This window comes from Solanum dulcamara, chromosome 3 (genome assembly GCF_947179165.1).
Source record: "Solanum dulcamara chromosome 3, daSolDulc1.2, whole genome shotgun sequence".
NCBI lineage: Eukaryota > Viridiplantae > Streptophyta > Magnoliopsida > Solanales > Solanaceae > Solanum > Solanum dulcamara.
In genome coordinates this window covers 73,544,733-73,566,770 of record NC_077239.1, presented here as the reverse complement: position 1 = coordinate 73,566,770, position 22,038 = coordinate 73,544,733, and the positions used below count along the sequence as shown (strand labels likewise).

General features: G+C 33.9%; 2 protein-coding genes across 3 annotated transcripts; both read left to right on the top strand.

Annotated features, from left to right (window-relative positions):
* Positions 1 to 568: 568 nt before the first annotated feature.
* On the top strand, positions 569 to 4,854 carry LOC129882885 (uncharacterized). 2 transcript variants are annotated; one of them, XR_008765841.1, is made up of 8 exons: positions 569 to 979; positions 1,142 to 1,258; positions 2,501 to 2,562; positions 2,679 to 2,915; positions 2,981 to 3,198; positions 3,777 to 3,892; positions 4,313 to 4,350; positions 4,456 to 4,552. XR_008765841.1 is itself a non-coding variant. In XM_055957375.1 (8 exons), exons 1-8 carry the CDS (start codon positions 934 to 936, stop codon positions 4,550 to 4,552), a joined length of 948 nt encoding a protein of 315 aa, XP_055813350.1. In that variant the 5' UTR covers positions 595 to 933; the 3' UTR covers positions 4,553 to 4,854. The 2 variants fall into 2 exon arrangements, 1 of the variants encoding a protein (XP_055813350.1); XM_055957375.1 differs by having other exon boundaries at positions 595 to 979; positions 3,760 to 3,892; positions 4,456 to 4,854.
* An 11,116-nt stretch (positions 4,855 to 15,970) lies between these two features.
* LOC129882884 (RNA-binding protein BRN1) lies at positions 15,971 to 22,012 on the top strand. Its single transcript, XM_055957373.1, has 9 exons — positions 15,971 to 16,316; positions 16,480 to 16,562; positions 18,266 to 18,317; positions 18,498 to 18,623; positions 18,709 to 18,788; positions 19,914 to 20,090; positions 20,396 to 20,738; positions 21,389 to 21,532; positions 21,617 to 22,012. Exons 1-9 carry the CDS (start codon positions 16,142 to 16,144, stop codon positions 21,742 to 21,744), a joined length of 1,308 nt encoding a protein of 435 aa, XP_055813348.1. The 5' UTR covers positions 15,971 to 16,141; the 3' UTR covers positions 21,745 to 22,012.
* Positions 22,013 to 22,038: the final 26 nt, after the last annotated feature.

Here is a 22,038-nt window from a genome sequence, read left to right as displayed (position 1 = left end):
TTTCAACTTAATTTAACGCAAATGGTTTTTACAATGATTTGAAACCCCTTTTTAGTCATGCTGAAAAAATGCTATAAAACATGTATAGTGAGCCATCATATATACTATGATTCAAATCATGAATTTAATTTAGTTTCGTCATTGGACGGCGCCCTAGTATTTCAAAGTACATCAGCAAGCTATTCTTTTCCTTTTTTTTAACATAAACAGTAGGGCAAAATATATGACCAGTCACATGGTTCAATTATAATCTCTATTCATCTTTTATGCAGCAGTTGTTGAAATAACAGAAAGGGGTCATGCAATAACTCCTCAGTATCTTGAAATGCAGTATTAAATTGCACTTATAGATTAGATAAACAAATTTTTCTATCTCATATATACACTCATTGACAACATATAAGATTAAAGTAAGTCAGTTATGTTGCCCTTACTCGAGTGCGACTTATATTGTGTTGTATTGTTTTGATGAATATAATATTTGAATAAATTGTATCGTCTTTCGTTATTATATAATATTACACATCAACAATTTAAAGAATAAATCTATACGAAAAATAGAGTGCGGAATAGAATTATCGTAAAATGAACAATACATGTATCTTGCTATCATTCATTGAATTGATATAAATATCGAGAATGTGTTTGATATGGAAGAAAATATTTTCCTAAAACATAACTTGCTTTCATGCTCATATTCTGTTTGATCCATATTTTCAATTCAAAATATTGGGAATAAGGTCCAAAAGGGTGGGCACATAAAATACCAACCAGCCAAGTATACCAAGCAAGGGACAGACTTTTTTGGAAAGTACATAATCATTACCAGATTTCGTTATAAGAAGGAAGGGGTTCAATTTCAATTCAATCATCAAAAAAAGAAAAAAAAAAGAGAGAGAGAAAAGCAGCAGACCCATTTCGGAAAAATCAAGAATGGCCGGCGACTCGACGCCGGCAACCGGGAAAACTCTCTCTTCAGGTTCTTGATTGAACCCCTTTTCTATATACCCATTCAATATGTTGCCTAGTCCTTCAAAATTTGATTTTTCTTTTGTTCAGAATACATCATAGTTTGTTGTACCTCGTTATGGGGATTTTTTTTTTTTTTATGAATTCTGATTTGTGTTTTTTTTCCCTTCAGGATCTATGGAGGTGAAGGAGAGACGAAAATGGGGTGTTTCAGCCTCAGATGTTGTGTCTCATTTTGGTACAAGTGGAATGTCTGTTGCTGCTGCAACTGGAATCACTCATCCTTTAGGTTCTTTTTTCACTTAATTATCCCATTTTTATGCTTATTTATTGATTCTTCCTCATACCCCTCTATTGAATTTGGAAGTCATTTTGTTGCTTTGAGTTTAAGAAGTAAAGGGGTGGCTTAAAGGAGAAAACTTTTAGATGCAAATGTTGCCTAGCATTTTATTGATGATGAGAAAATGAGACTAATGCCCCGTTTGGACACGGATATTATTCCTTTTTATCCCAAAAAAATAGTTCAAAACATTGTTTGGTTATATATTAGAATGTTTTTGGGTTGGTTGTTGAAGATGAATTCTTTTTTCCTACTTACAAATTTCGAACTTTCTTCAAGTGAAATGCTTGTTGAAGCACGACTTCAACTTTCAAATACCCTTTTTCAACTTCAAAAACTACTTTTCTTTATCTTATATAACCAAACAATGTTTATCTTGATATTTTGCTGCCGTTTTTTTTTTCTGTCTATCATGTTTTGATTACATTTGTTTTGAGCCGACGGTCTAACAATCTCCAGACCCCACTGTGGGATTATGCTGGGTATGTTGTTGTTGTTGATGTTGTAAATACTACTTTTCTTTAAGTATCACTCAATTCATGTCCAAACGTCTACTTAGAATTAGCTATCACTTTGATTTTGCTTGGCCAATTTAGTTAAAGCTCAGGGTAGAAAGTATTCCTTTGTTGCAACCAGACAAGACCAGATAATATCACTCTCTCTATTTTTTTTCAAATATGGATAAATAGTACCGATCTGATGATGATGTGACCTCGGAGTTGCAAAATATATTGCCACCCAAGAGGGGGGGGTGGGGGGGAGAGAAGTTAAAAAAAAAGATTTGGGGTATTAAGTTGAATGTCCTGTATTTTACTTGGGTGGTTTGCCATCCAATGTAATTACCTCTCCTTTAAAGAAGAAGAAAAAGAGTTCCCAATCATTGTTTAGTTTTTTTCTAAAACTATTTAAAGCTATTGAGTTCTATATGATCACTACACTACTCGAGAGCATGAAAAGGTGACCAAGCATTCCATTTTGGAGAATTCACTACATGAATGTACTATATTATCATATGTTGTTCCATGTACTTGAGTCCTTATAAATTTAACTGGAAGCTCAAAAACTGCAAGGATATGGAAGGACTGGGAGCATAACCTAATTCCCCCTCCCTCCACCCTAATTGTAGTTAGTTTTCAGCGAAAGGCGGTCTTTTACTAAATATAGATGCATGATTGTGCTTATTGTGTGCAGATGTTTTGAAAGTTAGACTGCAGATGCAACTAGTTGGTCAGAGAGGTCCTTTGGTCGGAATGGTATCAGAGGAAGCTTAGGCTTTTTCGTTTTATATCCATTTTTATTATTTCGTAGAATGATATATCTCAGTTAATAGCTGCAGCTGATGTGATTTTTCCCATTGCATCGATGTTAGGGGAGGCTTTCTCTTCAAGTAGTTGAAAGCGAAGGACTGAGGTCCTTGTATCTGGGATTGGCACCTGCATTGACGAGGTCAGTTCTTTATGGCGGTCTCCGTTTAGGATTATACGAACCATCAAAATATCTCTGTGAATTGGCTTTTGAGTCCACCAATATCTTGGTGAAGATTGCATCTGGAGCATTCTCAGGAGCCGTTGCCACAGCATTGACCAATCCTGTGGAAGTCTTGAAGGTATTCTCTTCTGAAGGCTTTGTGGTTTCCGCTGAACGATCCTCATTTGTTATGCTGGTTTCCAGGTACGGATGCAAATGAACACAAGATCAAGCTTAGGACCAATCCATGAAATGAGGAGAATTGCTTCAGAAGAAGGAGTAAGAGCTCTTTGGAAGGGGGTTGTGCCTGCTATGGCTAGAGCTGCCACTTTGACTGCATCTCAGTTGGCCACATATGATGAATCCAAGCAGGCACTTATAAAATATACTCCCCTGGAGGAAGGATTTCATCTTCATCTCATGTAGGCGCACTTCCCTTCACTGTAAATATATTCCAATGTACTCGCTACTTTTAGAGAACATGCGACTGTATGATTGAGTCGAAGCAATGCACCTTCTTTTCAAGATGAAATGCTACTGAGTACTTTGACTAAAACGATGGTTATAAGTTAAGACTCAGAAAATATTATTAGTGTTAAATAGAGATCCCGGAGTTGCCTGCATTTAGTTAATCTCTATTTCCCATATCTTTCATTTAGGTAGTAATTGATTCTTGAAAAGTTATCTATGCATCCTCAGGTTGTTACACTATGAACAACACTGCTAATCTTTTCCTAGCTTTGGAGTGTTTTTGGAATGCACTGAAACTGAAAGCTGACTATGTTTTGTTAGGCCTTCTATTTCCCAAAAAGTAATAGTATTTAGTTTGTGGAGATCAATGTCCTACTCCACCTGTCTGAGCTGATGTTACAACTTACAAGAATGTTTTCATCTTTAATTTATGTTTTAAGAGGATAAATACTTCTACGTTTTGTCATTTGCAGTCCCAATATATGCTAACCCTTCTTTTGCATATTGTGAAGCTCAAGTACCATTGCAGGGACAATAAGCACACTTATGACAGCACCAATGGACATGGTTAAAACACGTCTTATGTTACAGAGAGACTCAAGTTGTGCCGGAATGTATAGAAATGGATTGCACTGTGCGTATCAGGTTGTTACTTTGCAGCCTCTTACTCCACCCTTTTCAATGGTTATTTATCGACAATTGTGTTCAGCAAGTTATTCCATTGTTTTCTACCTTAACAAAGTGTACTTGTTAACACAGTCAAGCCTTCTTCACTTGGTGTATAGCTTTGCATTCAGGCTAAGATTATTTTCGTCTTTCATCCATCTTTTCATCAAAAAACTGACAAAAAATTAATGTAGAGGGGAAGAACTTAATGATAAGATACTTCATCGGGAATGAGCTACTGCAAAGCCATCACTAGGTGTTTGAGGGACACAGGATAGAGGATATTAGAACAGTAGGGGTTAGGAAAACATTTGGAAATTTTTCGGAATGTTTGTGATCATACTCCTACAATACTCAAATGAGATTAAACTAATGTTTCATGAAACCTTATGATTCCAGGTACTTCGCACTGAAGGTCCTTCTGGTCTTTACAAAGGGTAAGCTGAAACATCCCTGATCTGCTGTTTGTAATTTAGTTCCTGCAGGTTAAGTTACTTGTTAAATCAATAATTATCTGTTTCTTGAATTTGGAAAATTTTCAGAGGCTTTGCAATATTTGCAAGATTGGCTCCACAAACCATGATTACTTTTGTACTCTGTGAGAAGCTTCGGGGACTGGCTGGACTAAAAGCCATTTGATCTTGGGCCATCTCATTTCATTGGCGCGACCATTTGAGATACTGAACACCTCTTCTCCTAGATCCAAAAAAAGGGGGGAAATGATGTTGAATATGTACAACCTTTTTGTTTTACTATAGGCTGTAGGTTCCTAAACACTAGTGACTAATATATCATCCATTCTTTTGAAGTGAAAGGAATGAAATGTTTTCCCTTCCACTTCTCAATTTTACCACATAGTCTGGGGTCACGTTGTATCATATCAACATATCTACTTACAAAATTTATACTAATAAATTTATTCTTGCCTGTTGTCTACTGAATCATTTTATTTTAGTTTTAGACAAGGTTAAAAAGATAAAAAAGGAGCAAAGAGTGTATTATAAGTTGTTTGTGTTTTGATTGGAAAGAGTTGTTGAGGAATATGTAAGCAAAGTCTCGTGAGATTGATGGAATTGAGTGGAACATTATTAGAATTTGGAGTTGGCCAGCTTGGGAAAATTTTAATTGGAGGGGCCAGGATGAAGTGGTGACAGGATATATATATGCCCTTATCCATAATTCCACTCTGCACATTTTCTTGTCCAAACTGTTAATATAGTTGTTTTTTAGCAATGTCAAATATGTTATAAAATAAATTAACTTAGCAAAATAAGAAGTAGAGAGTAAGAGAAAATAGAAAGGTGCAGATGAATTTTTTTTTATATGTATATGTACATTTGCAGTGCCTATTTATAATGACTGCAAATGAAAAAAGCAACAAATTAATACAAGTTGATTCCTCAATTTGGTGGGATAAAAGTTAGTGGAGGAGAAAAAGTAGAAGAAAAAGAGGAAAAAGGGGGAAGGGAAAGTGACATCCAATTACATAATACTCCCCATTTGATGTCCACGTGTAATTAAAAAATTTTTTTTACAAGAAACAATATATAGTTATCGTAAACATCTATAAATATTGTGTCTCGTTAAAACCTTACTAGAAAAAATCCAGTGGGAAAAAGCCTAGTGAAAAAAAAAGAGTACACACATCTGGTAATATGTCTTGAGTGTTGCCTCATTAAAAACCTTACCAGGAAAATTCAGTGGGACCAAATCTTGGTTAAAGGAAAAAGAGTGCAACTCGTATTTTACCTCCCCCCCCGATGAAAACTTCATTTGATATTTTGGAAACGACGCATTCCAACCTTATATCTTAGCTTCTCAAAAGTTGATGTTGGTAATGTCTTTGTGAATAAATCAACAAGATTATCACTAGAACGAACTTATTGTACATCAACATCACCATTCTTCTAGAGATCATGTGTGAAGAATAATTTTGGTGAAATATGTTTCATTCTATCTCCTTTTATGAAGCCATCTTTCAATTGAGTTATGCACACGGCATTATCTTCGAATATAGTTGTGGGTACTTTGACATCATTTTTCAGGCCGCATCTTTCTTTAATGAACTGTATCATCGATCTCAACCACACACATTCTCTACTTGCAGGAATTGGTATTATTTCAGCATTATTTGAAGAAGTAGCAACAATAGACTGTTTTATAGATCGTCATGATATAGCAGTTCCTCCGTATGTAAATAGATAACCTATTTGAGATCGAACTTTATGTGGGTCTGATAAATAACCTGCATCTGCATAACCAATAAGGTCTGCACAATCTTTGTTAGTATAAAACAAACACATATCAATGGTACCTTTTAGATATCGCAAAATATGGTTGATACCGTTCCAATGCCTTCGCGTTGGGGATGAACTATACCTTGCCAGCAAATTAACATAAAATGTTATATCAGGCCTGGTTGCCTTAGCAAGGAACTTAAGTGCACCAATAGCACTGAGATATGGTACTTTAGGACCAAGAAGTTCTCCATCCTCTTCTAGAGGTCGAAATGGATCTTTGTCCACTTCAAGTGATCGAACAATCATTGAAGTACTTAATGGATGTACTTTGTCCATGTAAAATCGTTTTAAAATTTTCCTCAGTGTAGGTGAATTGGTGGACAAAGGCCTCGTCTGCTAAATGTTCAATTTGCAGACCTAGATAAAGTTTTGTCTTTACAAGATCTTTTATCTCAAATTCTTTCTTTAGATATTCAATCACCTTTTGGACCTCTTCAAGGGTTCCAATGAGATTTATGTCATCAACATAAACGACAAGTATAACAAATTTTGATTCCGTTTTCTTAATAAAAACACATGGACAAATGACATCATTTATATAACATTTATTTATCAAGTATTCACTAAGGCGATTATACCACATACGTCCTGATTGTTTCAGATCATATAATGATCTTTGCAGTTTCATTGAGTACATCTCCCGAGACTTAGTACATGCTTCAGCCAATTTTAATCCTTCTGAAATTTTCATGTAAATTTCATTATCAAGTTAACCATAAATGTAAGTTGTAACTACATCCATTAGATATATTTCAAGATTTTTATGTACAGCTAAACTGATGAGATATCAAAATGTTATTCCATCCATAACAGGTGAATATTTCTTCATAGTTGACCCCGGGTCTTTGAGAGAATCCTTGTGCAACAAGGCGTGCCTTGTATCTTACAATTTCATTTCTCTCATTTCATTTTTGTACAAAAACCCATTTATAGCCAACTGGTTTTACACCTTCAAGGGTTTGGACTACAGGTCCAAAAACCTCACGTTTAGCAAGTGAGTCTAATTCTAATTGAGTTGCCTTTGTCATTCTGACCAATCATATCTACGTTGACATTCTTCGACAAAATTAGGCTCAAGACTTTCACTATCTTGTATGAGGTTAATTGCAACATTATATGTAAAAATATTATCTACCGTAATTTTTGATCGATCTAAATTTATCTCATCACCGGTAAAACTTATTGAAAGTTCTTCATTCACTTGAGTCTCGGATTCACTTATTTCTTTAGAAATATCAGGAATACTCAAATCTTGATCTTCTTCGGGGGGTTCTTTTGTAGTATCATTTTTGTTATTCCTTACACTTCTATTTCTAGGATTTTTATCCTTTGAACCCAATGGTCTACCATGCTTCAGGCGTGTTTGAGATTTAGAAGTTATGATACTAGTAATTGGTACTTTTGGGACATCAATCCGAATAGGCACATTCACTGCAGAGATATGTGACTTAGTTATCCATTTTAAATCAGTAAGTGCATCTGACATTTGATTTGTTATGTTCTGTAAGTGGATGATCTTCTGGACCTCCTGCTCACATGTGCAGGTACGTGGATCAAAATGAGATAGCGATGAAATCTTCCACGCAATTTCTCTTGCGGGGTCCTTTTTTCTCTTCCCCTAATGGCAGAAAAATTATTTCATCAAACCGACAATCTGCAAATCGAGCACTAAATAAGTCTCTTGTCAACGGTTCAAGGTAGCGAATTATGGAGGGTGAGTCAAACCCAACATATATGTCTAACCTTCGTTGAGGGACCATCTTTGTACATTGTGGTAGTGCTACAGGCACGTATACCGCATAACCAAAAATTCGTAGATGAGCTATATTTGGCTCATGACCAAATACTAATTGTGATGGAGAGTATTTATTATAATTTATCGGTCTGAGACGTACAAGTGTTACTGCATGTAAGATAGCATGACCCCAAACAGTAATTGGTAATTTTATTTTTATTAGTAGGGGTCATGCTATCAATTGTAGGCGTTTAATAAATGACTCTGCAAGACCATTGTGAGTATGAACATGAGCAACATGATGCTTAATTTTTATCCCAATTGATAAATAATAATCATCAAAAGCTTGGGATGTAAATTCTCCAGCATTATCAAGGCGAGTAGCCTTAATTGGATAATTTGGAAATCGCGCCCTTAATCTTATTATTTGTGTTAACAACTTCGCAAACGCCAGGTTGCGAGATGATAAGAGGCACACATGAGACCATCTTGATGATGCATCTATTAGGACCATAAAATATCTAAACAATCTACTAGGTGGATGAATAAGTCCATATATATCTCTATGTATACGCTCTAAAAAGTCAGGAGATTCGATGCCAACCTTCAGGGTCAATGGTCTGGCAATTAATTTGCCTTGATAACAAGCAACGCATAAAAAATCATCATTCGTAAGAATCTTCTAGTTCTTTAACGGATGCCCAGTTGAATTTTTGTCACGACCCAACCTAGAGCCTAGTCGTAACACGGCGATTGAAACCCCGAAGGGCTCCAACCAAGCCTCTTGTACATATCATAAGCATACATAAGGTATAATATAAAAGCGAATACATCATAAGAGAGTCTAAATCATGAATAGAAATATAAAAATGTCTTATGACAATATAGACTCAAACATATGTTCAACTAGATGCCTCTAAACATGAGTATGGACGGGGGCTAAGACATGTCCCTAGATTACCCTCAATATACAACGTAAACAAAAGTCTTTTGAAAAGAAAATAGTAACCAACTTGAAACTAGTCTCCGGTCAATGAGGACTCACCACAACACCGTCGGATAGAGAACACCTACTAGTTACGTGGACGATTAAGATCTTCAACCTCAACCCCTACATTATGAGTCAATGTAGGCAAAAAATATGCGTTAGTATGTTGGAATGTACTAAGTTTGAGGGCATGACATGCAACGTAAATCATGGAATGCAAAGGTCAAGTAAAACACATGATAAGATGGAATACATACTTAAGAGATCATACATATGTGGGATAGGAACCATAACCGACAATAAGACCATGCGAGCTATAACATGGAATCCGATGATCCCTACATCGAGAAGGAGGAAGCTACTTTGCCAAGATAGACTCCTGATCATGAACATGTGATATTTGTAGATCCACTAGCTAGGCCAAAAAGTCAATCCTACGGTAGCACGTAGTTATGAGACAAGAGACTTTATATAAGAACCCCTTATTTCGAGTCCCCACCTCAAGTCCACATTCGGTGCTAAGTCAAATCCCACGGAATACATACTTAATATAAAATCATAATTTCATATATCATAGTCATGATCATAGGCTTGAAATCATAGAGTAGCTCATTTTCATAACATACTTGTAATGTGAGAGTTGTCCTTTCATCATTACAATCATATTTACATAATTTCATATCGTTATGCCTTAGGTCGCTTTACTTCATAACTTGCATGAAAAACCATAATTTGAAACATACTTATAATTCATGATTATAATGAAAATACATAGTCATAATTCATACTTTGAAAATTCATGACCATAACTTGTACTTGAAATTAGGGTAAGACATGAATACATGATCAATTGACTTGAGAATCATGAAATTAACTTGAAAACATGCATGATCATAAACTTTATATCAGCTCATACATAATTCATATAGAAAGTATCATTAGGAGGTATAATTGAAAATACTCATAATTTACATCATAAACCATACAAATCAAAATAGGAGAATTCATGGAAAAACTCTTCAATTTAATTCAATAACCACCATTTTATATCAAAACAGACTCATGATCTTACTTTAAATCAAAATTCATGCAATTGGAATAGAAATCACAAAACCCATAAAATACCATACTTTAATTTGATAGAAAATCTTGAGAAATTGATAGGGCTTCATGAATGAAAGGATCCATGAATCAATACCCACATACCTTGAGTGAGAACACCAATTAATTTGGAAGAACTTGAGAGTTTTGATGAAAAGCTTGAGTGAATTTACTTGAAGTCTTCAATGAAAACCCTTAAGAGCCTTTTATAGAAGAGAAATATTTGATAGATGAATTGTAGAAGAATGAATAGAATTAAAGGTTTAAGTTAATTTATAGAGTTGAATTAGGTCTTAAAAACGTCTAGGTTCATTAACTAATAATTTGGGAAAGGTCTAAAACGCCCTTTAAAAAAACTCAACTCGGCCAGAAAACCCACCCAGGTCCGCGACGCAGACATGTCGCGGACCCTACTATTTTGTGAATTCTTCAAAAATCTATCTTCCGATATACGGGTCCTAAAAATCAACCGAGACCATTTTCCCGTAGGTTTTGACCCCCTGATCGATATTCCGAGCTCGAATTTTCCAAAAAGATTAAGGATAATGCATTAATTGAGTGGCCTATTCCAAGACATTCTTAAGGTATTTTGTGAGCATTTTTTAGGGATGTTATAATTTTCAAGAATTCGTCTCATCATTATTGATCCAGGATGACCTATTCGATCATGCCATAACACAAATGTATTTAGATCAATAAACTTCTGGTTTACGATCATATGTGCTTCAATTGCACTAATTTTTGCATAATATAGGCTAGACGACAAAGTTGATAATTTTTTCAAAATATATTTCTGGCCTGAGACACTCTTTGTTATACCAAGATATTCACTATTCATTTTTCCAAAATATATTTTTGGCCTACGACACTTTTGGTTATATCAAGATATTCAGTATTCATTTCATTTAGTGTCTCAACATGATATCTTTAAAACTTAACAAGTATCTTGGGGATTTAGAAAAGAATAGTACATCGTCTATAACAATCTTTGTCCCCTTAGGTAGAAATATAATAGCTCTTTCGGAGCCTTCAATCATTGTTAAATTACTAAAAATTGTAGTAACATTTGCTTTTCTTCTAAGCAAGTTGGAAAAATATTTCTTGTCTTTAAAAATGGCATGAATTGGTTCACTATCAATTACACAAATATCCTCGTGATTGATCATTGATCCAAACAAAATTTGAGGCATATCCATATTTTCTTCAAAAAGAAATAAAGTAAATATTATAATTAAAACATGGCTTATTACACAAATTTTATTTATTTACATGGATTAAAAAAATACAAACATATTATTTAGTACATACAAAAAAATATTAAATATTATCAGGGTTATCGATATTCATATTTCCTTCAGAAAAATTGAAGAAATCAGCTATATCCAGATGTATAGGCTCAATATTATCTCCAGAGATAAAATTTGTCTTTGGATTATTTTTTGCCCTCTTCAAGGATGCCTGATATAGCTGAACCAGACGTTTTGATGACCGACAAGTCCGTGATCAGTGTCCCATACCTCCACATCTATGACATATGCTTTTTGAATTGTTCTTTGGTAAAACTTCTGGATTTTCACTCTTCTTTTTATATTGCTGATCATTTCTCGATGTCAGCTGAGCATCATGATTATAATTTCTTCTTCGACCACGATCACGACTAAGGCCATGACCTCTTTCTCGTTAGTTATAGTTTGCCTGATTCACTTCAGAGAATGTCAAAGAAACAACGGGGCGACTATCATGATTTTTCATTAACAGTTCATTGTGGCGTTCAACAATAAAAATGTGAGAAAGTAATTCAGAATATTTTTTAAACCCTTTTTCACGATATTGCTGCTGTAGGAGCATATTCGCGGGTGAAAATGTGAAGTATGTTTTTTCAAGTTTATCTTGCTCAGTGATTTCTTCTCTGGATAAATTTAACTGAGCTATAATTCTAAACAAGACAGAATTATATTCAGTTATATTTTTAAAATCCATTAATCTCAGATTTAGCCAATCATGACGTGCCTGTGGAAGGATGACCAACTTCAGGTGGTCATATCTTTCTTTTAGATTCTTTCACAATTTAAGGGGATCCTTTAATGTAAGGTACTGTAATTTTAATCCTTCGTCAAGATGGTGACGGAGAAATATCATGGCTTTGGCACAGTCTTGACTAGATGTCGTATTGGCATCTTTGATGGTGTCTGCCAGACCCATAGATTTTAGATGTATTTCGACATCTAGTATCCATGATGAGTAGCCTTTTCTAGATATGTCAAGAGCAACAAATTCAAGTTTAGAAATATTAGACATTTTAAGAAAATAAAATTATTATCCCTTTTGTTTCCTTCTTAAAAATATAGCTCAAAGCGATGGAGGCTCGTGCTGATAACGTGTTATAAAATAAACTAATAACGTGTTATAAAATAAACTAACTTAGCAAAATAAGAAGTAGAAAGTAAGAGAAAATAGAAAGGAGCAGATGATTTTTTTTGTATGTATATTTACATTTGCAGTGCTATTTATAACCACTGCAAATGAAGAAAACAACAAATTGATACAAGTTGATTCCTCAACTTGGTGGGACAAAAATTAGTGGAGGAGAAAAAGTAGAAGAAAAAGAGGAAAAACGTAGAAGGAAAAAAGGGGAAGGAAAAGTGACATCCAATTACATAATAAAATGTTAGTTTTGACAAGTATGGTTGTTGTATAATTAAAATGAGGAGGATTGCAGTAGGTTAACAGTCAAATAGTATGAGTTGTTTAAATATCTAGAACAAACTAGATTTTGATGGAGCGAAATTAAAATAGAGATATAACAGATTTTTATAAATATAGTTGATTTAATGAAAGGTGTCAAGACCTGTTTGGTCAAGCATTCAAAATCTATTTATCTTAAAAAGTTTTTTTTTTGTAAAAGCATTTTTCAAAAAAAAAAAAAATATTTTTGGAGAGTAACAATTTGTTTTTGGTCAATCAATTTTAAAAACACTTTTATCAATATTAAATCAATATTTTGTGTTTAACCAATATTCCAAAAGTGCTTTAAGAGAAAAATTATTTTTTGTAGCATCTAAAGAACGTGTTTTTACTATATTAAAAAACACTATTAATTACTTAAACCTTGATCAAACACCTCAATTATATATATTTATAAATTGAGGTGTTTGAGGAATTTGACCGAGTAGGCTAAAAAGTTAATTTGACTTCAAGTATGGAAGGAAAGATTTTGTAATCCTTTATACACTTGTATTTAGTATCATGTCATTTTTTAAGAAATTCTATTTTTTATACATAAAAGATCAGAAAAAATAATTTTCTTCGTCAAATTTATAAGTGATCATAAAAAATCGTTTTCTCGAATTTTAGAATATTGATTATAATTGCCGCTCTATTTGTGCCTTCATTACAAGCTTAATACTTTCTCTTAATCAAATATGCACAGGGAATACGGCCAACTTGGTATATTGAGACTCATTAAACTCTAACATGCTTCGCTTTCCTTACATGTAATAAAGTGTGTAATTATTTTATTTCAGGTTTAGTAAAATTTTCATTTTTGTTATAAGTAATTGCAAGATTGTTTATATTTGGAATATTTGATACAAATCAAAAAATTGATTCATACTGAAAAATTCAACCAAATTGATGAAATAAATAGTTATTTAAGATCAATTACTTGTGCTAAAAAAATTAAAATACAAAGAAACTATAGTTGAGTTGGATAATCAAAATAGTCGCTTTTTGACATGATTTGAAATCACATTGATTTGAAGTTGAAATTTTGTTTGGACATGCAACTGCGTTTTTTAGGTTATATATATATATATATTTATTTATTTATTCATAGACATAAAACTCTACAATTTGTGAAAACTATCAAAACTCCCCCAATTGTTATACAATCTTTACAAAATAAGTAAAATCATAGTTTATAAATAAAGTGTAGTATATTTTAAGGCGTCACATTAATAAATCACATATCTCAATTTTTTTTAATAAATAAATACTTATGATTATATGTTATTACAAACTTTTAATTACATATAATTTTATGAAGATTCACTAGTCAATAATAATAGTAACTAGTTATTCTTTAATATAATTCTTGCACATGATATATACAATCTCTTCACGTCGAGCATGATTTTTTTAAAAAAATTAGAATAATGAGTCGTATTTTGTAAAATAAAGACTTAATGAATTAAGTTTTACATTTTAAAAATGATTTGAAATTGCAATTAAAAATTTGAAATCCTACTTCAAAAAAAAAATATGACATTCAAAATTAAAATTTCGACAAAATTTTATAAACAAGTGATGATTTAAATTAAAAATTAAAACCTCAAATAATATGACCAAATGACTAGTAATTAGGTTGTGTATCGGTCGGTTCGGTTCGGTTTTGAAGTTTATCGGTTTGACTTATCGATTATCGATTTATAAACATGACAAATCATTATAGAACTATTAAGATATTGATTTATTGATTATCTATTACCGGTTATTAATCATTATCAGTTCGGTTATCGGTTTAACCGTTAAGATTTGATACAAAAAAAATCATTGAAAATCACTTAGAAACAAGGTGACAAACTAAATGAATCATGCACATGAGTTAATAAATTCCACCTTGCACAAAAGCAAATGTCAGATATTGTAATAATAACCAAAAGTTTGAGACAACAAGAAATAAAAGTATGAAAACTAAATCCTAAGTGAAAGATTTTATATACTGAATGGTAATAAATATAAATTATTAAATTACTATAGGGTTATCGATTAATCTGTTAATAAAAAAATCTTAAACTGTTAAGAATCGATAACTCAATAATAAAAATAAAATTAAAATTATTATTGAAACTGCTAAATTAATAATCTATTAACGATAAACCAATAACTTTTTTTGAATTCTATTGATCAATTTCAGTTCGATTTTAACGGACTGAGTAATACAAAACAGTTAAAGTAGCCAAGTAGGTCCACCTTAATAATTATCCCGCTCTAGAGAAGGAAATGAAAAAACAACAATTGAAAACGTGGGACCCAGAAGACAGACATTTTTCAAAACAAAGGGTAATTAGGTAAATACGAGTGCAAGCTGTTTCAGATCTTCATTCGTATATTAATAATCACATCGTTTTTTTAATTGTCAAATTTTAATTTGACATATCTACTAAAAAAATAATGATTGATATAGTGAGTTTACTATTTTATTTGTATTAATTGATAAAGTTTTAAACATATTTACTTATTATATTTTTCAAAGATATTAACTTAATGTTAATAAATTAAGGGTGTGAGAGGAAAAAAATTGTCATTTCTTGATTTGTCAAAATTAACAAATAAAAAGAAAAATCAAATTAAAAAATATATGACAAATAAATAAGGACGGAGAGAGTATTACTTCATCCGTTTACAAATAAATGAACTATTTATCTTTTTAATATGTGTCAAAAAAATGACCCTCCTTTTTTTGTCAACACTTTAATTTGAATTTTTTTCTTGACATATTTAAGATCATAAAATTAAAAGACATTTTGATACATTTGATATAATTTTAATTTAATATTATAAAATTAACTTTTTTTTATTTTTTAAATTCAATATCAAATTAAACTAGGTAATTGTTTTTGAAATAAATGAAGTATTTGTTAATTACTGTCTTTCTGTCGAATTTATGACAAACAATCATCGCCGACGAGTCTGATCTGTCAACTGAGCCACGCCAACAAGTAGCAGAAAAATACTAGAGTAGCATTCTTGTAATAAACTAGTGAAACGAAGGGTATTAACGACTTCAAAAACATTAATTTAAAAATGGTGAAGATCCCATTTTGCCATCTTGAAATTTCCTTGATGTTGAAGAAATTCAGTGGTAATATTGGAATAAAGGAGAGAAAGCAAGGGTATGGTAAGAACACGAGAATATGAATTTAAAATTGGTGAAGATCCAATTTTGCCATCTAAAAATCCCCTAATTTCCCGAAATCAGCGAAGACCCGGCGCAGAAGAAGAAGAAAATATTCAGAAAATTGAAGAGATCGACACAGTTGTCGAAGACTTTTAGAGTGTGTGTGTGTGTGTGTGAGAGAGAGAGAGTCCGCGTTGTTGCAGTAATGGCGGAGTTGCAGAGGGAGGAGCGGGAGCAGCAGAGCGAGGAGAGCGTGAAATTGTTCGTCGGTCAAGTACCGAAGCACATGACGGAATCACAACTTGTCGAAATGTTTCAAGAGTTTGCTAGTATTGATGAAGTCAACATCATCAAAGACAAGACTACGCGTGCTTCTCGAGGTTCTCAAATTTATGTCACCTTCTCTTCCTCTCTACTTCTCCGCCTGATTTCTGGATCGCCAATGTGCAATTGCAGCAACATGTTTTCTTCACTCATACTTTGAGATTTGTACTCTCTAGATGCGTGTTTGCATTACTCAAACCCTAATTTTGCTGTTTTCAGGCTGTTGTTTTGTGATCTGTCCATCCAGAGAAGAAGCGGATAAGGCTGTTAATGCATGCCACAACAAAAAGACGCTTCCCGGGGTCAGTTTTATTCTATTTACTAATCATTAAGTACATACATTACCTTTTTTACTTAATTAATTGAAGTAGATTTGCATTACTGTAATGTACCTTAATTAGTTAAAGAAGATTTGTGTTAATTGTATGCCGCGGAATCTCTGCATTGTTCATGTAAAAAACTAAACTTGATGATTGATGAACTTCCTCAATAATTAAAGAAGATTTTGTTACTTGTGATCGCATGGAATCTCTGCGCTTTCTCTAATTCTCTGATTTTGATAATTAATTATCTCGTTTTCCACGTCCTATTAACTATGTTTTAGTTTTAATACAGAGATTTTATAGCCTATTGGTTTTGTGCTTGTTTAAGTCTTTTGTTACAGATATTCCGAAACATGAAGTTTTTATTATATCTGACCCGTAATTGCTGATTTGACAGTTGAGGTTGATAATGGCTGTGAAATTCAATTGATTGACTCTATATTTCAGAGGAATCTTATGAAATTTTCCGTGTTTCAACTTTCAGCATGTAGAATGTAGGACCATCTGTTTTGTAATGACACTATAAATGACAAGTGATTGGACAACCAAAGTCATAACATCATGGAAATAAAATACTCCATTGAGAAACCGTGACTTGATAGGATGTTCTATGAGAAAGGGATCTTTCTGGAAACTGGTGCAAATTGCTTTTACTACTGGACTCTAGTAGGGAAGCAGATTGCTTTTCTGAGGCTAAAGGCTTTACCAGAATCCTAGTTGGGCGTGGGCATTATCAGGACTTGAATTCCGGGTTCAAGCTTCACTTCATTTCATTTGATATTTCCAAATAGTGGGAACTAGAAAAGAAGATGAGTGATCAGTCCTAACCGACTAAAGTAACTTACTCAGTATGTTTGTACAACAAAATCCATATGGGCGAAAGCTTCTTTACAGTTTAAGTTATAAATAGAGTGCCTGAGAATCAAGCTGGTGACTTACTGAGAGTACAGTGGCAGCTGTAAGAACTATTAGCAAATCATATCAGGAGAGAACTAAGAATTGTATGGAGAAATTTGAATTGAGAAAAGGATGAAGTATTTAGACATTACTTACCCTGCCACCAGCTGGGGTGTTGTATGGAAGGTGCGGCCTGTTCAAGTAAAAAGTAAGATAAAAGGCTGGATACGTTGATCTAATATGGTTCTTATGTTTTTCACTAGTTCTCTGTTTCTTTTTAATCTTCTTCTCAGTGAAGAAGAAGACTTCCAAAAAATAAAAAGAAAGAATGAATACTGGAAGTCCTCTCTATAGTAATCTATTTCTTACTAAGTTTCATGGTTGGTTGAATGAACTAGCAGGGAAATTATTCCAAAATATATAAAGAAGATTGTAGAAGCAGTGATCACAGAGCTTAGAGGTGTTTGGCATCATAGATTGGTCAAGAACCAGATTTCTTCTAATGCACGTTGGATCCTTATGGTTTCCTACACTAACCTGACTATTAAACTGTATGCATGCCTCAAGTATAGTTATCTCCAAACTAAGCATTTGAACCTGTTTCAATGCTGATCAAAGAAAAGCATTTCATGTATCAAGTCTTCACCTGGTTTGGGCTGGGAGTAAGATACCTGTACCCATTAAGCCTGTTAAGGTTACATGTGTCTGCAGTTCTTTTATATCCGCATCACATGTTTGCTTGTCTTTCTGTTAATAAGTCATACTGGTTTATGTTTCCAATTCAGGCTTCTAGTCCGTTGCAAGTGAAGTATGCTGATGGCGAGTTGGAAAGACTAGGTGTACTATAATTTAAATTCTTTTGTTATCATATTTGTTCCGACCATTTCATATTTTCCCTCCTATTTCAATCTATAGTTCTACTCTTACCATTGTCATCATTATTCTTTTTGATACTAAATAGAATAAATAACTTTTTCTCTCTTGTTTTCTTTTTTCTTTTCCTTAACCTGAATCCAGAGCACAAGCTTTTTGTTGGAATGCTTCCGAAAAATGTTTCTGACCCTGAAGTATCTGCCTTGTTCTCTCAATATGGAGTCATTAAAGATTTGCAGATTCTCAGAGGTTCTCAGCAAACTAGTAAAGGTATACCTGGTATTATCTCTCTTAAGTTCAATGGTTTTATGTGGGAGAAATTAATTCAGCTCCTACGTTATCTTCTTTCTTGAAGGTTGTGCTTTTTTGAAGTATGAGAAAAAAGAACAAGCAGTTGCAGCAATAGAGGCCCTCCATGGAAAGCATAAGATGGAGGTTTGTTTCAATCTGCAAGTATTTTGACTGCTGATATATGAGGCCCTTGAAATTGATTTTTCAGCATGCATAGTGGCCATATGTCTAATAATTGTGCATAAAATGAATAGGATTAAGGTGCAGTGATTTTAGTGTGAGTATTCTTTAAGCAGTTGTTCTGGTGATAGTCCTTCCTCTAGTACTGTAGAACTTGTTAAACATTCAGGATGGGGATGACCTATTTTATACATCTGTCCTGCTGTCTTTGCAGTGTTTGTGTAAGTACTGCTTGCAGGAATAGCATCTGTCATCATGAACGCACCAATTTTGTTGGGTTTAGATTGGGGTCATTTGTCAGTCAGCATGTGTCTGCTATGTGAATGGCTTATTTATTGCCCTGTTGTTGCAGGGCCAACACAATGGCCTGTTTGCTGATATTTGCTGTTCAGAGGAATTCAAAGACATTATCCGGTGATTTTTTTTTCTAGGTCATTTCAGCATGGCATTCGTGCTTGGAGTTGTTATGTCTTGAGGCTTTTGACTGAACTAATGAGATGCTTGATTGCAACTTTCTATTCAATTTTATCTCATGCTTGGGGAATAATATCAAATCATTTTCTTGTTGAAAGAATTATTTTCTGTAAAAGAAAAACTTAAATATCATGTTATGAGATTCAGGCTTTATTCCTTCAGAGAGCTAATTTATTTAAGGGAATTTGTAATTCACAGCAGTTTATTAAGAGGTGGTGTTTCATCTGAAGTTAATACTCTAAATGTTTTGGTGGAAAATTTTGCTTGGGATTTAGGCATATTGTTGTTGTTATTGTATGATACCAGAGAAAGGCTGGTTACTGCTATACCATTTGATTCACATGTAAACTCTTGTCTGGACTGTTCCTGAATTTTGAACACTTCACTAGTAAGTTTATTGGAGTTGAGAGCGAGTGATGACCTGGATCCATCATCATTTCTGTTGCAATTTGCCAATAACCTTACTATGAGAACTTAGTTCGTCTGGTGAATGGGTGCCAAAGCTATTTAAGTAGATGTGCTATTTCTCTTTATGAGGCTTTTAAGTTTCACTTATTCATGACTTCCATTTCTTGGAAATATTGTTATCAAATTAGTCAAACACTTTTTATCCAGGGTGCTACTGTCCCTTTGGTAGTCAAATGGGCAGATACTGAAAAGGAAAGGCAAGCCCGGAGGGCTCAGAAAGCTCTATCTCAAGCTTCTAGTGCTTCTGACTCTAGACAGCATCCCTCTTTGTTTGGAGCCCTACCAATGGGTTACATGCCACCATACAATGGCTATGGTTATCAGGTTGGCTGGCTTGCATTCTCCAGTAAATTTGGTCATCAAGCTTCTTGCTTTGTATTTTGCTCTGAATACTCCTTTTTGTACTTTTTCTGTACCTTCTTGGTACTAGCTATAATAAAATGTCATTTTCTTATTACAAAAGTATGAATTGGATTGACATGGTTCTCTCCTCAAAATTCCAGCAATTATTACAATTCTCAATGTGAATTGAGATGATCCTTTACCTTAATTCCATCATTCCTTTCTTTCCCATTCTGGTTTCGTTAATTAATTTAAGGTCAGTGCAAAGATAATATTCTCACTTGCAGACTCCTGGGGCATATGGGCTCATGCAGTATCGCCTACCATCAATGCAGAATCAGCCCGCGTTTCAGAATATAGTCCCACCAATAAACCAAGCAAGTGCTCTACGTGGAGGTGCACCTGATCTGTCACCTGGAATTAGCCCAAGAAATTATGCCATGTCACCTGGAAGTTATGGATCCGCTTACCCTGCTGTTCCAGGGATTCAGTATCCAATGCCATATCCTGGAGGCGTTATGAATACCAGACCACCAAGTGGTTCTCCCGGTTCAATGCCCCTTAGTACGACAAACAGTCATTCTGCAGCATCTTCAAGTGTCAGTTCAAGTACAGGGGGTCAGGTTGAAGGTTGTTGAACCTTTATTTTGTCACCTTTTTAGCTCTAGAACTTGTCTAGCTAATCAGGTACAGTCCCCTAACCTAGGGGCTGTTAGGGCATTCTGCTGAATGAGGCTGCTTGTCTTTATTTTGGTTAATTGTTTCCTGGAAATTGTTCCTCATCATTGCTGATTAGCAGAGTGCTGGTTGGTGATTTAGTACTTTTATTGCAAGGAAAAGGAAGTAATAGAAAATAGAAGTAGAAGACGATAGTAAAATCTATTATCTTTGATTTTACTTAATTTATAAAGGATTCCATAAATGCATGTGATCTCTGACCAATGATATCTAATACATATGGTGTGTTACAGCAAGTATCGAATAGGCTAGAGCTATTCCTCAAGTGTTACAGAAAGTAAGGTCTAACAGCATGTTGATTTGAACTTTCATTGACAAATTTCAAATTTAACCAACGTTGTGAGAGGAGCAGCATATGAAGATTCTGTACTATATAGACAGGAACTCAAATTAAACATTGCACAAGTTTTTAATATTTGTCGTTGGTAACGCTTTATGCAATTGAGTGGTGGAGGTGTCGCTTGAATTATTGTACTTGGCAGTGGTAGTTGAACATGTGGAAATGAAACTGTACTTATCAAAAGCAATGTTGTTGTTTACAGGTCCACCTGGTGCTAATCTATTTATTTACCATATTCCTCAAGAATTTGGTGATCAAGAGCTTGCAAATACATTTCAGCGTTTTGGCAGGGTCTTGAGTGCCAAGGTTTTTGTTGACAAAGCTTCTGGTGTTAGCAAATGTTTTGGTAGGGACCTTGAAATGCAAAGTTATTGTCAATCAAAATTAATATTCCCACTATTTAGCTTATCGACTAAACTTCATTCTGCAGGATTTGTAAGTTATGACTCTCCAGTGGCTGCACAAACTGCAATCAGTATGATGAATGGTTGCCAATTAGGTAGTAAGAAGTTGAAGGTTCAGCTTAAAAGGGACAACAAACAGAATAAACATTATTAAAATCAAAGGTGAGGTTCAGGAGGAAATTGTCACACGCAAGCTACTTGGGAATTACTCCATTGGCACCCATTGAAGAGCAGATCTGAAAGTTGAGCAGCAACATGGCAACTCAATGCTAACTGTAGTTCCCTTATGGGTTGAAGTGCCAGAAACTTGTAATTCTTGATTAGTTCTTCTGCCACTGTAATTTGTAATTTCTGTAACATGGAGTAACGATTAGACATTGATTATTTTATTGATTCTTCTCAATTGACATGATTGCCATTAAGTGTATGAATCTCCTTTTTTTGTTGT

What these genes read in the sequence shown, in the direction of transcription:
- LOC129882884 (XM_055957373.1), top strand. Translation starts at nt 16,142, where the DNA reads ATGGCGGAGTTGCAGAGGGAGGAGCGGGAGCAGCAGAGCGAGGAGAGC. An exon ending in GACTACGCGTGCTTCTCGAG is followed by an intron (nt 16,317 to 16,479) that starts GTTCTCAAATTT and finishes TGCTGTTTTCAG; the next exon opens with GCTGTTGTTTTGTGATCTGT. An exon ending in TGGTGTTAGCAAATGTTTTG is followed by an intron (nt 21,533 to 21,616) that starts GTAGGGACCTTG and finishes TTCATTCTGCAG; the next exon opens with GATTTGTAAGTTATGACTCT.
- LOC129882885 (XM_055957375.1), top strand. Translation starts at nt 934, where the DNA reads ATGGCCGGCGACTCGACGCCGGCAACCGGGAAAACTCTCTCTTCAG. An exon ending in GAGGTCCTTTGGTCGGAATG is followed by an intron (nt 2,563 to 2,678) that starts GTATCAGAGGAA and finishes CATCGATGTTAG; the next exon opens with GGGAGGCTTTCTCTTCAAGT. An exon ending in GGATTTCATCTTCATCTCAT is followed by an intron (nt 3,199 to 3,759) that starts GTAGGCGCACTT and finishes CATATTGTGAAG; the next exon opens with CTCAAGTACCATTGCAGGGA.